The sequence below is a fragment of the Lucilia sericata genome, unplaced genomic scaffold (genome assembly GCF_015586225.1).
Source record: "Lucilia sericata isolate MDLA Ls3-8-SP2 unplaced genomic scaffold, ASM1558622v1 Contig000118F_arrow, whole genome shotgun sequence".
Lineage (NCBI taxonomy): Eukaryota > Metazoa > Arthropoda > Insecta > Diptera > Calliphoridae > Lucilia > Lucilia sericata.
Window position 1 is genome coordinate 417,597 of NW_023994150.1, and position 14,904 is coordinate 432,500.

Here is a 14,904-nt window from a genome sequence, read left to right on the forward strand (position 1 = left end):
GAACCAGAACAGAACTAGAACATAACTAGAACAGAACTAGAATAGAACTAGAACAGAACTAGAACAGAACTAGAACAGAACTAGAACAGAACTAGAACAGAACTAGAACAGAACTAGAACAGAACAGAACTACACCATTTCAAGTTTAAATTGAGAAAATCCAAATTTGTATTGTGAAAAACCAAAATGAATTTCAGAAATCCAATTTAATGTTGAGACATAACAAAATTAAATTTAGGAATCAAAATTAATATTAAGAAAAAACAAATTGAAATTTGAAATTCCAACTCAATATTGAGAAAAAACCAATTGATATTGAGAAATCGAAATTAATATTGAGACAATACAAATTGAAATTGATAAAATACAAAATGATATTACGAAAACCTAAATTAATATTGGTAATATTAATTTTGTATTGAAATTTATAACATTTTAAATACATATCCTATTTAAAAGATTTATAAAAAAAAGTATTTTCAAGTAATTTTATACAAATTTTAAATATCTCATTATCATTTATTAATTTCTCAATTTTAATTTGTAATTTCTTAATATAATGTTGGAATTCTGAATTTCAATTAGTTTGTTCTCGATGTTAATTTGCATTTCTTAATTTAATTTTATTATTTCTCAATATTAATTTGGACTTCTCATTTTCAAATAGGGTTTTCTCAATATTAATTTAAATTTCTGAACTTTAATTTGTATTTTCCAAATTTTAATTTGTAATTCTCAATATGAATTTTTATTTTCTCAATTTAAACTTAAAATGGTGTAGAACAGAACTAGAACAGAACAGAACTAGAACAGAACTAGAACAGAACTAGAACTGAACTAGAACAGAACTAAAACAGAACTAGAACAGAACTAGAACAGAACTAGAACAGAACTAGAACAGAACTAGAACAGAACTAGAACAGAACTAGAACAGAACTAGAACTGAATTAGAACTGAACTAGAACTGAACTAGAACAGAACTAGAACAAAACTAGAACAGAACTAGAGCAGAACTAGAACAGAACTAGAACAGAATTAGAACAGAACTAGAACAGAACTAGAACAGAACTAGAACAGAACTAGAACAAAACTAGAACAGAACTAGAACAGAACTAGAACAGAACTAGAACAGAACTAGAACAGAACTAGAACAGAACTAGAACAGAACTAGAACAGAACTAGAACAGAACTAGAACAGAACTAGAACAGAACTAGAACAGAACTAGAACAGAACTAGAACAGAACTAGAACAGAACTAGAACAGAACTAGAACAGAACTAGAACAGAACTAGAACAGAACTAGAACAGAACTAGAACAGAACTAGAACAGAACTAGAACAGAACTAACAGAACTAGAACAGAACGAGAACAGTGATCAAAAAAGCTTGATACAAAAGCTTTTGTATCAAAAATCATTTCAATATCGAGATTAAGTTAAATATATAAGATTTCTTGTCCGATATCAAATGCCATCATCTGAAAGGAAATTTACGATACATTTTGCTCGATTACGTATGCGGTAATTCGGACCCAGAGTTTGTTTTTTTAATTTTCCATGAAAATTATATTCACTGGGTAATTTCTGCATTTTCAGGAATTCAATGGCAAACAAATATTTTAATCTTAAGAAAAAATAATTAATCGGGAGTGCTCTATTAAATACGCCTAAACATGGCGTCAAATTGCAATTTACGTAATACGACTGTATAACTTCAAAGAAGTTAAAAAATTTTCTACGAAATATAGATCGTTATTTACTTGGTTTTCTTTCAAGTTCCCATTGGGCAATGTACGCTTATCAAACCGATCAAAAAGTGAAGGCGTTGCCTTTAATATGGAGTAGTATTGTTTCGTAGAAAAATGTTTCAAATTCATAGAACTAAAATTAAGTGCATTTGAAGTTAAACAATACTGGTTTTTACTCGTTGGCCAACCCCTCTAAGCGTTTGTTTATCACTCTCTAATCGTATGCGTAGTATGCAAAAAACACGTGTACAAAAAGTGCTTCAATACAAAGTAGATAAAAAGTACACTACAGTCGGTACATAAGGCGACTGGTAGTGTTAAAGGTATTGTTCGGTAATTATATTTAGGTGGCGGTTATTTACACGTACCTGATACGAATTACGAAACGGCAAACCATTCAAAGCCAAATTTGCACTTTGAACTTACAACAAAGCTTTGCAAGAGCTTTGTAGAAAGCTTAAAAGCTTTGACCATATAGAAGAACGTATAAGAATCCTTTTCTGCTGATAACTGTTTAAAAAACATTTTTTTGGGAAAATTATAGTAAAATAAACGTTAGGTGTATCTAAACCTTAGATAAATTTAAATGACTTCCTTCATGTTTGTAGTGTCCGACAGAAAATTACTGAGATTAATAAAATAATGTCTAGCCAAAAATATTTTGAGGTTGAATTTAAGATTGCCATAAAAATTCTTTATTTTCATAAGAAATATTTATTGATTTCTTATCGCTCTTTATCGTTTACGATAAGAATGATAAATTTTCAATTTTAACTTTATTTGTCCTTAAGTTTTTTATTATTTTTTTTTTTTTTTTTTGCTTTAATTTATTTTCGAAAAGCATCATGTAATTTAATGACGTATAATGAAAATGTGCATTGCTGTTAAATTTTTTTAAATTTTTTTTGTTTTATTTGTTTTTATTTATAAATTTCCTTAACTATTGATTTATGGTTTATTATTCTTTAGATTTCTCAAGAATTTATGGGGGGGTTGCGATAGGTTTTGATTTCACAAAAACTGCATTTCAAAAAGCAAATCGGGCAAATATGGTATGATTTGCAACCGCTCAAAAATAGACATGATTTATCTGGCTTAAAATATTAATTTATAATTGTTTTGTTTTTTTTTTTAAATTAATAAACAAAAATATGTTAATTATAGCTAAAACTTTTAAATTTAAAGTTTAGCTGACCTTCTTAAAATTTTGAAAAACGTGATTTTAACGTTTTCTTTGCTTTTTTAAAGGGGGTTTGATTATTTGGCCAATTAAATGGCAGTAAATCAATGATATAATTTGTAGAATTGCACACCCAATTGAATAAATAGCCAAAATATAATAAAACAATATTTTTTTTGTAAATATTGATTAAAAAACGTGGAACATTTTATAGATAGAAACAATTAAAAAAATGTTTATTTCTCTTTGGAAAATATTCTTGATGGTCAGTCAACCTTCAATTAGTATTGTTGTCGTCGTTATTATTCAAATAAAAATGAAATTAATTAACTTGGTAACAATTAGGCAGCTAAAATTTTGTTGTGTTTTCTGGTTTTGTTTCTTTTTCAATAAATCATAAAGTTTTGGAAATTAATCACTTTGTATTTGTTATTAAAATGTTGGGGAGAAATGGAAAATTTCTTTTTTGAATTATTTGTGATTAATAGAAAACAAAGACATTGTAAAATTGGGTCATTAGGCTTCTGCGGTTAATTTAGCTTTTATTTTCTTTAGACTTTGTACGGTTTTGCGGTTTTATTAACTAAACTATTTTGGGGGCTAAAGTTCTATTGCTTTATTTTAATGTATTAGTTTAATAGCTTAGATTTTCTTTAGCATGACTAATTGTTAAGAATTTGGTCTCAAACAAATGACAATAATAATTTCCTTTAGCTACTTAACTCTCTCAATATTATTTTTAATTCATAGTAATAGTATTGAGATCAAAACTAGAACACAATTAGAAGAGAACTTGAACAGAACTAGAACAGAACTAGAACTGAACTAGAACTGAACTAGAACTGAACTAGAACTGAACTAGAACTGAACTAAAACTGAACTAAAACTGAACTAGAACTGAACTAGAACTGAACTAGAACTGAACTAGAACTGAACTAGAACTGAACTAGAACTGAACTAGAACTGAACTAGAACTGAACTAGAACTGAACTAGAACTGAACTAGAACTGAACTAGAACTGAACTAGAACTGAACTAGAACTGAACTAGAACTGAACTAGAACTGAACTAGAACTGAACTAGAACTGAACTAGAACAGAACTAGAACTGAACTAGAACAGAACTAGAACAGAACTAGAACTGAACTAGAACAGAACTAGAACAGAACTAGAACAGAACTAGAACAGAACTAGAACAGAACTAGAACAGAACTAGAACAGAACTAGAACAGAACTAGAACAGAACTAGAACAGAACTAGAACAGAACTAGAACAGAACTAGAACAGAACTAGAACAGAACTAGAACAGAACTAGAACAGAACTAGAACAGAACTAGAACAGAACTAGAACAGAACTAGAACAGAACTAGAACAGAACTAGAACAGAACTAGAACAGAACTAGAACAGAACTAGAACAGAACTAGAACAGAACTAGAACAGAACTAGAACAGAACTAGAACAGAACTAGAACAGAACTAGAACAGAACTAGAACAGAACTAGAACAGAACTAGAACAGAACTAGAACAGAACTAGAACAGAACTAGAACAGAACTAGAACAGAACTAGAACAGAACTAGAACAGAACTAGAACAGAACAGAACTAGAACAGAACTAGAACAGAACTAGAACAGAACTAGAACAGAACTAGAACAGAACTAGAACAGAACTAGAACAGAACTAGAACAGAACTAGATGTACTTTGGGAAAAGGCATGTTTGTTTCGGCAGATTTCTGAACTAATTAGTTTTGTATAAATCGGTTTTATCTCCTTCCGGGAAAAATTTCTGAAATCATTTTTAAAAGTTTGTTAATTGAGTTATATTTTAATAATGTTATACAAACATATTCATGTTTAACAAATCACAAAAATTTTTGCGACAATATTTCTTTTTATATTGCGCACATTTTTTTTTTTTTTGTAAGTTTTCAGTTTTTATCTCAATTGTTTTATTAAATTGAGTTGTTTGGTGTGGCATTAAAAGTAGTTGTTGTAGAAGTTGAAGTTGGATATAGAAATATATACACAGACAAAGATACTTAATGTATCTATATCTTTAGCCTGTCAATAATGTTCGAATAAATACTTTATTCGTTTGTATGTATAAATACACGCTTATTGTATCTGTATCTCTGTTTATACTCTCTGTTTGTCAGAGTTTTACTAATGGGTTAATTGTTTTAACTTTAATCTTATCAATTTTATTATTGATTAAAAAAATAATAATAAAACAAAAAACTACAAAATACATTAAGTGCCAATACTATCTGTAAAACAGAGTAAAAAAAGACACCCACATCTTATGGGTCTTATGGTTGACAACCCTCCTGATGCCGTGATTCCTTCTCGACACCAAAAACATTTGAATTGTTGGACAAGAAATGCCATTAAATTATTGTCGAGGGTGGGGGAGTGTTAAAAATATGGAAAAATGCTCGTTACTATAATGTGGCGCTCCAAATAACAACAAGAAATAAAGATAGATAGACCCACAAACCAATGTTTGTGTTTTACGGTTCGGTTTGGCTAAATGAATGGATGTTTTTTCTTTTTTCTTGGGTTGTTGGCTGGATGTTACGATGGCTGTGGTTCGTTGGTTGTACCCATTTGAATTTTTGTGTTGTTTTGGTATTGTTAAAAATGAAAAGATAAGCTTTTTGACAAGCCATTTGTTTACTTTTTTTTTTTTGCTTTGTTTTTGTTTTATACCATTTCATTTGTTTACCACAAATAAATTGTGTTTTTCAACACACATTTATTTAAACGTGTATTCAATGATATTTAGAAGATATTTATTTTATTTATTTATTTATTGTTAGTTTTTGTTTTAAAGTACTATTATTTATAATTTATTTCCTGCCAATAAGTAGTGTGAACTAAATGCCGGTGGTTTTTAAGACTAAACTTTAAATATTAATTTAATTTAGTTTTATTTCATTTTATTGTTGCTGTTGTTGTTGTTTAGATTTCATTATTACTATTTTATTTTGTGTTTTTAATGGAGTTTTAAATATTTTTGAAGTTTTTTGTTGTTGTCTGAAGTTGATTTTATGGTTAGACCATGTAAATGATAAATAAACGCTTTTAAATGTTGACATAGATCAGGGTTGGGAACGAAAAAATATCTTGTTTGTAGTTATGTTTTCAGTTTAATTATTTTAAAACATTTTTGTTTCCAGTTACCAAATAGTCTGCTTGTTTTGTGTGTGTGGGTGGGTGGTTGGTTGTAATGTATAACAGGAATATGAACTAAATGGTTTCATTTATTTGAGAAATGTGCCGTGGCGTGTTTATGGTTGGTTCTAATGCCGGACAGGGCAATGAGTGAGTGCGTTTTTTAACTGTCAACACAAAAGGAAAAACATTATTTTGAAATTTTGCTCCCTTGTTTGTAATGAAGAAAATTCCATTAGCCCGCAGTTTTTTAGGGGTCAATGTACCAATTTTACCCAAAAATCCAAGGTTTGTAAATTGTCATCCTCCTCAACTGAACTACTGGGTAGTGTTTATTTTATTATGTCATGATAAATGTTTGAAACGAAACCATTTTTCACTAACCGTTAATGGGTTAATGTTGTAATATATAATGATTCTTTAGTATTTAACCTTAACTAAGTACTTAAAACGACAATGTCATTATTCATTGCAACTATTTATCACGCAGACATAAAAAATAGAAACTTAAACAATGTCATTAGATTGATATTATTAAAATAGGCAGTCAGTCTGTGACTGGACAAAAAGATTTGCATGACTCAAATGACCAAAACTTTATTAATTATGGGCTTCATCAAAGTTACCCCAACTTTTTGTATATGAAAAGCAAACCAGAGTTTAGGTCCCAATTTCATAGTATAGTCAATAGTCTAGTCTATAGTCTAGTCTATAGTCTAGTCTATAGTCTAGTCTATAGTCTAGTCTATAGTCTAGTCTATAGTCTAGTCTATAGTCTAGTCTATAGTCTAGTCTATAGTCTAGTCTATAGTCTAGTCTATAGTCTAGTCTATAGTCTAGTCTATAGTCTAGTCTATAGTCTAGTCTATAGTCTAGTCTATAGTCTAGTCTATAGTCTAGTCTATAGTCTAGTCTATAGTCTAGTCTATAGTCTAGTCTATAGTCTAGTCTATAGTCTAGTCTATAGTCTAGTCTATAGTCTAGTCTATAGTCTAGTCTATAGTAGTCTATAGTCTATAGTCTAGTCTATAGTCTAGTCTATAGTCTAGTCTATAGTCTAGTCTATAGTCTAGTCTATTGTCTAGTCTATTGTCTAGTCCATAGTCTATAGTCGAGTCTATTGTCTAGTCCATAGTCTATAGTCTAGACTATAGTCAAGTCTATAGTCTAGTCTAGTCTATAGTCTAGTTTATAATCTAGTCTATAATCTAGTCTATAGTCTAGCCTATAGTCATGTCTGTAGTCTAGTCTAGTCTATAGTCTAGTCTATAGTGTAGTCTATAGTATAATCTATAGACTAGTCTATAGTCTAGTCTGTAGTCCAGTCTATAGTCCAGTCTATAGTCCAGTCTATAGTGCAGTCTAGTCTATACTCTAGTCTATACTCTAGCCTATATTATAGTCTAGTCTTTTGTCTAGTCTATAGTCTAGTCTAGAGCTTTGTCTATACCTTATAGTATTGGCTATGGTCTTGCCCATATTCTAGTCTATAGAATATCCTATAATCTAGTCTATAGTTTAGCCTATAGTATAGTCTATAGTCTAGTCTATGGTCCAGTTCATAGTATAGTCAATTCCAGAGTGTAGTACATAAACTGGTCCATAGTGTATAGTCCAGTCTTCAGTGCATATTCTGCTATATATTATAGTGCTATATATTATAGTATGGTCTATAGTCTAGTCTATAGTCTGTTCGGTGGTCTGGCCCATAGAATAGTCTATAGTCTAGTTTATAGTCATGTCATAGTATATAGTTCAGTCTTCACTCTAGTGCACAGTGAAAATTCGATTCATAATGTGAGTAAAAATAAGGAAACATTGTAATAAGTAATTACAACCATAGAGATACACAATTTTTTAAATTCTTAACATGCCCTTCCAATAAGTCTACTTAGTTTATTTTATAGGCCCCAATAAATATTTGAAGATAATTGATAAGTTAACAGTTTTCTTTACATTATAAAAATGTAATTTAAAAAATTCTTTTGTTTATAATTTATAGTTTCCTTAATAAAAACTAATTTCCAATTATTTGCACAAACTTAACTGAATAAACACAAGTGTAACTACAACTAAGTGCAGTTAAACCTGGTTTATTTATTTAGCTCATTTTACATTCTATTTTGTGTGTTCTTTTCTCTAATGATTATGTAATAGTAGTTTTCTGTTTTAAATAGAACAATGTTTTTTTTTCTTCCTAAAAATAAAATAAATTGTTCATGACATCATGGTAAATAAAAACAGAATAGTAAATTGTTTGTTATGGAATAGTTGTTGTTGTTGTTGTTTTTAAGTGCAAAACATCTAGCAACATCAAATGACAGTTTGGTTGAAGTAAATCTGGGTTAAGGAACTTAGGAAATGAGAGAATATTTTATTTTTAAATGAAATTCATACAAGAACTGGAATAAATTCTGAGAACTTTTTAAATCTTTTTGTAATTATTACAAATATTTTCTTCTTTGCAATTTCTATTTTTGTACTTAAATTTCCTAGAAACCTTTTAAAAGGTCTTTTAGATTACTTGTTAATTATCAGGAATTCATGCAATTAACTAGTGGTTTAAAATTGACTCTCTAACCTTAATTGGTTTGTGGCCATTAAGTTTCTAATATTTGTTAAGTTGTTTACAACACCAACAACAATTTGTTATCAGTTTCTAAATAGTAGTTAGTAAAAAAAAGAGGGCTTGTTCGATATTTTGTTTAGCCACAAACGTTGTTAAACGCTCGTAGTATTTAATTTATTATTAGACACGTTTATTTAGACTGATATTTGTCAAAAGAAATAAAACAAATATGATTGACTGTTAATAAGTGTGTGTTTGGCAAGAATTTACTCGATTTATGTGACAAAATTTATCGGTGTTTCCAGGTGCTCAGAGTCCACATTTTGCTCTTGTTTTGTGATAACTGTCATTTATATGTCAGCCCCCAAACAAAGTTAAGGAATTTGTTTTCAAATTTGGAAGAAAGTGTGTTATTTTCCACTTCAAGGCTGAAATCATATTTTTTTGCTTTCTTTTTATAATCGTCATATAGTCTACATATTAATTAGATTTGTTTTTTTTTGGATGGAAAATACAATTTAAGTAAACAAATTTTTTTCTGATGAAATTAATCAAAGAAATTATATCATTTATTATCAAGCGAAAAGAAAGAAAACGTGGGTGGAATGATATGGAAAATTGAAAACTATTTAAATAGCGTAGTAGTATACAATAGTCTACTATATACTCAGCACTATGATGATAGTTTCTTATTCTGTCTTGACTATAGTCACGTCTACATTCAGGACTACGGATTAATCTAAGGTTTATTTAAAATTTGGTCTATAGTTTAATTAATAATATAGTCTAGTCTATAGTCGAGTCTATAGTCTAGTCTATAGTCTAGTCTATAGTCTAGTCTATAGTCTAGTCTATAGTCTAGTCTATAGTCTAGTCTATAGTCTAGTCTATAGTCTAGTCTATAGTCTAGTCTATAGTCTAGTCTATAGTCTAGTCTATAGTCTAGTCTATAGTCTAGTCTATAGTCTAGTCTATAGTCTAGTCTATAGTCTAGTCTATAGTCTAGTCTATAGTCTAGTCTATAGTCTAGTCTATAGTCTAGTCTATAGTCTAGTCTATAGTCTAGTCTATAGTCTAGTCTATAGTCTAGTCTATAGTCTAGTCTATAGTCTAGTCTATAGTCTAGTCTATAGTCTAGTCTATAGTCTAGTCTATAGTCTAGTCTATAGTCTAGTCTATAGTCTAGTCTATAGTCTAGTCTATAGTCTAGTCTATAGTCTAGTCTATAGTCTAGTCTATAGTCTAGTCTATAGTCTAGTCTATAGTCTAGTCTATAGTCTAGTCTATAGTCTAGTCTATAGTCTAGTCTATAGTCTAGTCTATAGTCTAGTCTATAGTCTAGTCTATAGTCTAGTCTATAGTCTAGTCTATAGTCTAGTCTATAGTCTAGTCTATAGTCTAGTCTATAGTCTAGTCTATAGTCTAGTCTATAGTCTAGTCTATAGTCTAGTCTATAGTCTAGTCTATAGTCTAGTCTATAGTCTAGTCTATAGTCTAGTCTAGTCTAGTCTATAGTCTAGTCTATAGTCTAGTCTATAGTCTAGTCTATAGTCTAGTCTATAGTCTAGTCTATAGTCTAGTCTATAGTCTAGTCTATAGTCTAGTCTATAGTCTAGTCTATAGTCTAGTCTATAGTCTAGTCTATAGTCTAGTCTATAGTCTAGTCTATAGTCTAGTCTATAGTCTAGTCTATAGTCTAGTCTATAGTCTAGTCTATAGTCTAGTCTATAGTCTAGTCTATAGTCTAGTCTATAGTCTAGTCTATAGTCTAGTCTATAGTCTAGTCTATAGTCTAGTCTATAGTCTAGTCTATAGTCTAGTCTATAGTCTAGTCTATAGTCTAGTCTATAGTCTAGTCTATAGTCTAGTCTATAGTCTAGTCTATAGTCTAGTCTATAGTCTAGTCTATAGTCTAGTCTATAGTCTAGTCTATAGTCTAGTCTATAGTCTAGTCTATAGTCTAGTCTATAGTCTAGTCTAGTCTAGTCTATAGTCTAGTCTATAGTCTAGTCTATAGTCTAGTCTATAGTCTAGTCTATAGTCTAGTCTATAGTCTAGTCTATAGTCTAGTCTATAGTCTAGTCTATAGTCTAGTCTATAGTCTAGTCTATAGTCTAGTCTATAGTCTAGTCTATAGTCTAGTCTATAGTCTAGTCTATAGTCTAGTCTAGTCTAGTCTATAGTCTAGTCTATAGTCTAGTCTATAGTCTAGTCTATAGTCTAGTCTATAGTCTAGTCTAGTCTAGTCTATAGTCCAGTCTATAGTTCAGTCTATAGTCTAGTCTATACTATAGTCTACATTATAGTCTAGTCTTTTGTCTAGTCTATAGTCTAGTCTGCAGTCTAGTCTATAGTCTAGTTTATACTCTAATATATATTCTAGTCTAGTTTTAAGTCTAGTCTAAAGTCTAATCTATAGTATAGTCTATAGTATAGTCAATTGTTTGTTCTATAGTCTAGTCTTTTGTCTTGCCTATAGTTTAGTCTGTAATCTTGTCTATAATCTAGTTTATGATGTAGTCTAGTTATAACCTTTTCTATAGTTCAGTCAGTAGTATTTCAGATAGTAAAAGCCTAAAATTTAATATGAGTTTTCGGTATTCAAATTATAAAAATATTTAACAAAATTTTGTTTTTTTTTTTCGTTTCAGTACTCACCATCAGGAGGTAAATAATCTTGGCATAGACCATAAGCTGTAGTAACCTGTAAGTAGAAAAAAATCACTTTTAAACAAATTTTTTATAGAAACTATTTAGAACTTTAGAATAATATAAATTTTAACTAATAGTCAAACTTTAAGTCCTTCCAAAATATAAAGACCCTGCGAAAGTTCAATGAAAAATATTTATGTATCTTAATCTTTTATTTTATTCAAAAAAATCTCATATCTACAACTAATAGAAACACCATATCTTCCTTTTTCGTCTTCCTTTTGCCATAATAGTAGTTAACATTCATGCGATAATCGCCAGGTCTCAAATACGCCGGTATACCATTCGTTTCCAAACGCATATTACGTACATAATAGCGGCCCTAAAAAAGTACGAAAATTGATTTTAACATATTTACTTTAACATTTAACCTAACACTTACTATAGGCACTGGACAATTTTCCATTAGATTGCCATATTTTAAAATATTTCTAAACCAAATGCGTATTAAATTTTCACGAAATACCTCATTTAGCACTTTACACATTTCAAAATCTTGGTAAAATAAAGTTTGGTACTTTTTGGAATTATCAATTCTATGTTGGGTCTCAATATTGATGCGCAAACCATAGTGTAGAATACGTATAGTGGTCATGTCCACATTAAGGGTCCCCTGATCTATAAAAGCTGTTGCATTGCTAAAATATTTTGTATTATACTTCAACTGGGCCTGGGAAAAGTTCATAAAGCGGTCTAGTGGGAAAAAAGAAGGAATTTAGAAAGTTTCATACAAAAACTCCAGAACTTACTCATTAAATTGCCAGCTTTAATATGTATGGTTAACATGTCGGACCAAATAAATATTAACAAAATGAAGAGAGCTGATCTAATCATTGTTGTTCGTATAATATTTACTTTGTATTTAGTTTCAATGTTGTTTATCAAATGTTTAACATTTTTGTTTTAACTGCCAACAAAAAACATAATAAATCAAATTTGCATATAAAGGTGTATTGATTTTATTTTTTTATGCGCCCTACTGTGGGTAGTGAAAGTTACAAATCAATGTGTATTAATTTCACAGCAGTTTATTTTAATGTTTAAATTTGTCTTTAATTGTGATTTAATCTGGATTTAGCTTTTGAGACAATGGGTGGGCGATCTGCGCTACGTTGTCTTAAATTACTTGGTCGTTTGACATTGGCTTGTCCTCACTTTTACAAGTGTTATAAACTGGTGGATTAACATATGTATCTGGCGGAGATCATCCATCGCTTTTAAATGTGAATAAAAGGTTTTGTGAATTTGTAATAAAGTGTTGGTATTTGACGCCCGTGGTTTAAGTTTTTAATTAAATATATTAAGTATTAGGCAATTTTTTTGAGAGTTTAGGTTTATTGATAAATAGTTTTGAAGATTTGTAATCTATTGCAGAATTGGTTTTTGTATTAACTATATTGTTGAAAATCTTGTTAAATTTTAAATTGAATATATATTTTATTATTGATTTAATAACAGAATAATAGAGAAAGTTTGTCAAGTTTTAACATTATAATCACCTCCATAGACTGAATCTTAATTAAGATCAAAAAATACACAATTTACTGTAGAGAACTATAGACTAGACTATAGACTAGACTATAGACTAGACTATAGACTAGACTATAGACTAGACTATAGACTAGACTATAGACTAGACTATAGACTAGACTATAGACTAGACTATAGATAAGACTATAGACTAGACTATAGACTAGACTATAGACTAGACTATAGACTAGACTATAGACTAGACTATAGACTAGACTATAGACTAGACTATAGACTAGACTATAGACTAGACTATAGACTAGACTATAGATTAGACTATAGACTAGACTATAGACTAGACTATAGACTAGACTATAGACTAGACTATAGACTAGACTATAGACTAGACTATAGACTAGACTATAGACTAGACTATAGACTAGACTGTAGACTAGACTATAGACTAGACTACAGACTATACTAAAGACTAGACTATCAACTAGTATGTACACAGTATGGTGTAGAAAATACTAAAAGGACTATTTTATAGACTGCAAGATAGTCTAATCAATAGCCCATTCTAGACTAAAGATACTTGAGCCAAGTCTATACTCAAGATCAGACTATTTTGGAAACTATTAAAAGCAATTCAATTAATGTTAACTATTAAACCTTTAAAAAAGTAAAAAATACCCTCTTCCGTAATAAAATATTAAATTAAGACTTTTTCCCAAAATCAGTCATGGTTACTTGAAAACTCTATTAAAATGCCTGCTGCCCTTTATAGGGGTAATTAAACTTCGTTATTACATATACAAAAACATGTTTTTGCCTGCCTTCAATTACATTGTTTTAACTTAAATTATTTATTATTAGTTTTATTGAATTTTAGTTTTTTATATAAATTTTTTATTACAAGCACCATTAATTGAAAAAGTCATTAGTGAAAACAACAATTTATATATTAATATTTTCTCATTTTTGGTCAATTCCGGCCTATTATTAATGATAATAAAACTAGCTGTCATTACAGTTAGTTGGCATTTGCTAAAAAAAAGTCGATTTATAAATTTAGTGTAAATCGAGTGGAATGGTTTTAAAGTGTTATTGCCTCGAAAATATGTCAACTCAATAATATGGGGACAATGAACTTTGTTAGTAGAATGTTTTAGATAAATTTATTAGACCTATGATCTAGAATATTACTGAGGAAAATAGCATTATAAATCCCTCTTTATTCCTTGTTGGCTCTATGTTTTACCAATTCCCAGAAATGGTACATCCTATGTAATTTCAAAATTTCTAGAGTTTGGGTTATAATTTGACATGACACGTGCCCACCAACCGCTTTTTCAGTTTAATTGACGTCACTAACTCTGATGTTTCATAATTGTTTTCCAAATATTGAAAAAAAAACAACAACAACAACAGCCACTAATGACAGCATATCAAAAATCAATTAAATAAATACTAAAATATTAACTACTCTATAGACTTCCTTCATTATTATTTATTATTTAGTTTTTTATTTTTATATTTTAACTACTATTTATTTTGAATTTAGTTGTTGAAGTTTGCACGACCACTTCATAAAATATTTAAATAGTTTTTAACAAATTTATTTCTGTTTGACATTAATTGCTCCTTATAGAGACAAATAAGTAAAAATAAAAAAAGATGTCTTCAAATAAAATATGCAGCAAAACAAATAGTTTTCAAATATTATTCAAAATAATATGCAAAAAAAAAAAATTTGTCTCCAAACGTTGTCAAATTTGTAAGCAGAAGCCAAAGCTTAGTCTTTAAAATTGCTGCATCATCATCAACATCATTTTGTATGTCATCAACGTCATTTCTGTAGTCATCAATATTGCAAAACTGTCGGCTAATTGAGTTGTTAGCCACCACTCTGCCACACTAAACCAACCAACTAACTAACGAACCAACCAACCAACCATCACACTGGTCATACATTCCGTCTTCCACAAACTTCTTTTTTTTCCAGTTCGTCTTCTATCATCATGTTGAGGACAACCGTCAGTAGCAATGATGTCA

General features: G+C 29.5%; 3 protein-coding genes across 4 annotated transcripts in view; 1 reads left to right on the forward strand and 2 right to left on the reverse strand.

The window, feature by feature from the left end:
* The window catches only part of LOC119600644 (probable E3 ubiquitin-protein ligase bre1), a 188,554-nt gene that overhangs the window by 47,486 nt on the left and 126,164 nt on the right, over positions 1-14,904 (forward strand). The window contains exon 2 of the mRNA XM_037951031.1: positions 11,319-11,373. The gene's annotated coding sequence lies outside the window, so the exon portion shown is untranslated. The remainder of the gene's footprint in view (positions 1-11,318; positions 11,374-14,904) is intronic.
* LOC119600643 (serine-rich adhesin for platelets) overlaps positions 1-14,904 on the reverse strand; it is a 68,664-nt gene that overhangs the window by 39,337 nt on the left and 14,423 nt on the right. For both annotated transcript variants that reach the window (XM_037951028.1, XM_037951029.1), the window contains exon 3: positions 11,326-11,371. In XM_037951028.1, the coding sequence (XP_037806956.1) occupies positions 11,326-11,371 (46 nt within the window). The remainder of the gene's footprint in view (positions 1-11,325; positions 11,372-14,904) is intronic.
* LOC119600599 lies at positions 11,540-12,165 on the reverse strand. The gene is made up of 3 exons (XM_037950970.1): positions 12,129-12,165; positions 11,762-12,072; positions 11,540-11,701 (listed from the first exon to the last, which is right to left on the reverse strand). The coding sequence occupies exons 1-3, from the start codon at positions 12,163-12,165 to the stop codon at positions 11,540-11,542; spliced, it is 510 nt and encodes a 169-aa protein (XP_037806898.1).

Coding starts and splice junctions, on each gene's coding strand:
- LOC119600599 (XM_037950970.1), bottom strand. CDS start 12,165: ATGTTAACCATACATATTAAAGCTGGCAATTTAATGA. Junction 12,073..12,128: donor TAAAGCTGGCAATTTAATGA/GTAAGTTCTGGA, acceptor TTTTCCCACTAG/ACCGCTTTATGAACTTTTCC. Junction 11,702..11,761: donor AAAATTGTCCAGTGCCTATA/GTAAGTGTTAGG, acceptor GTACTTTTTTAG/GGCCGCTATTATGTACGTAA.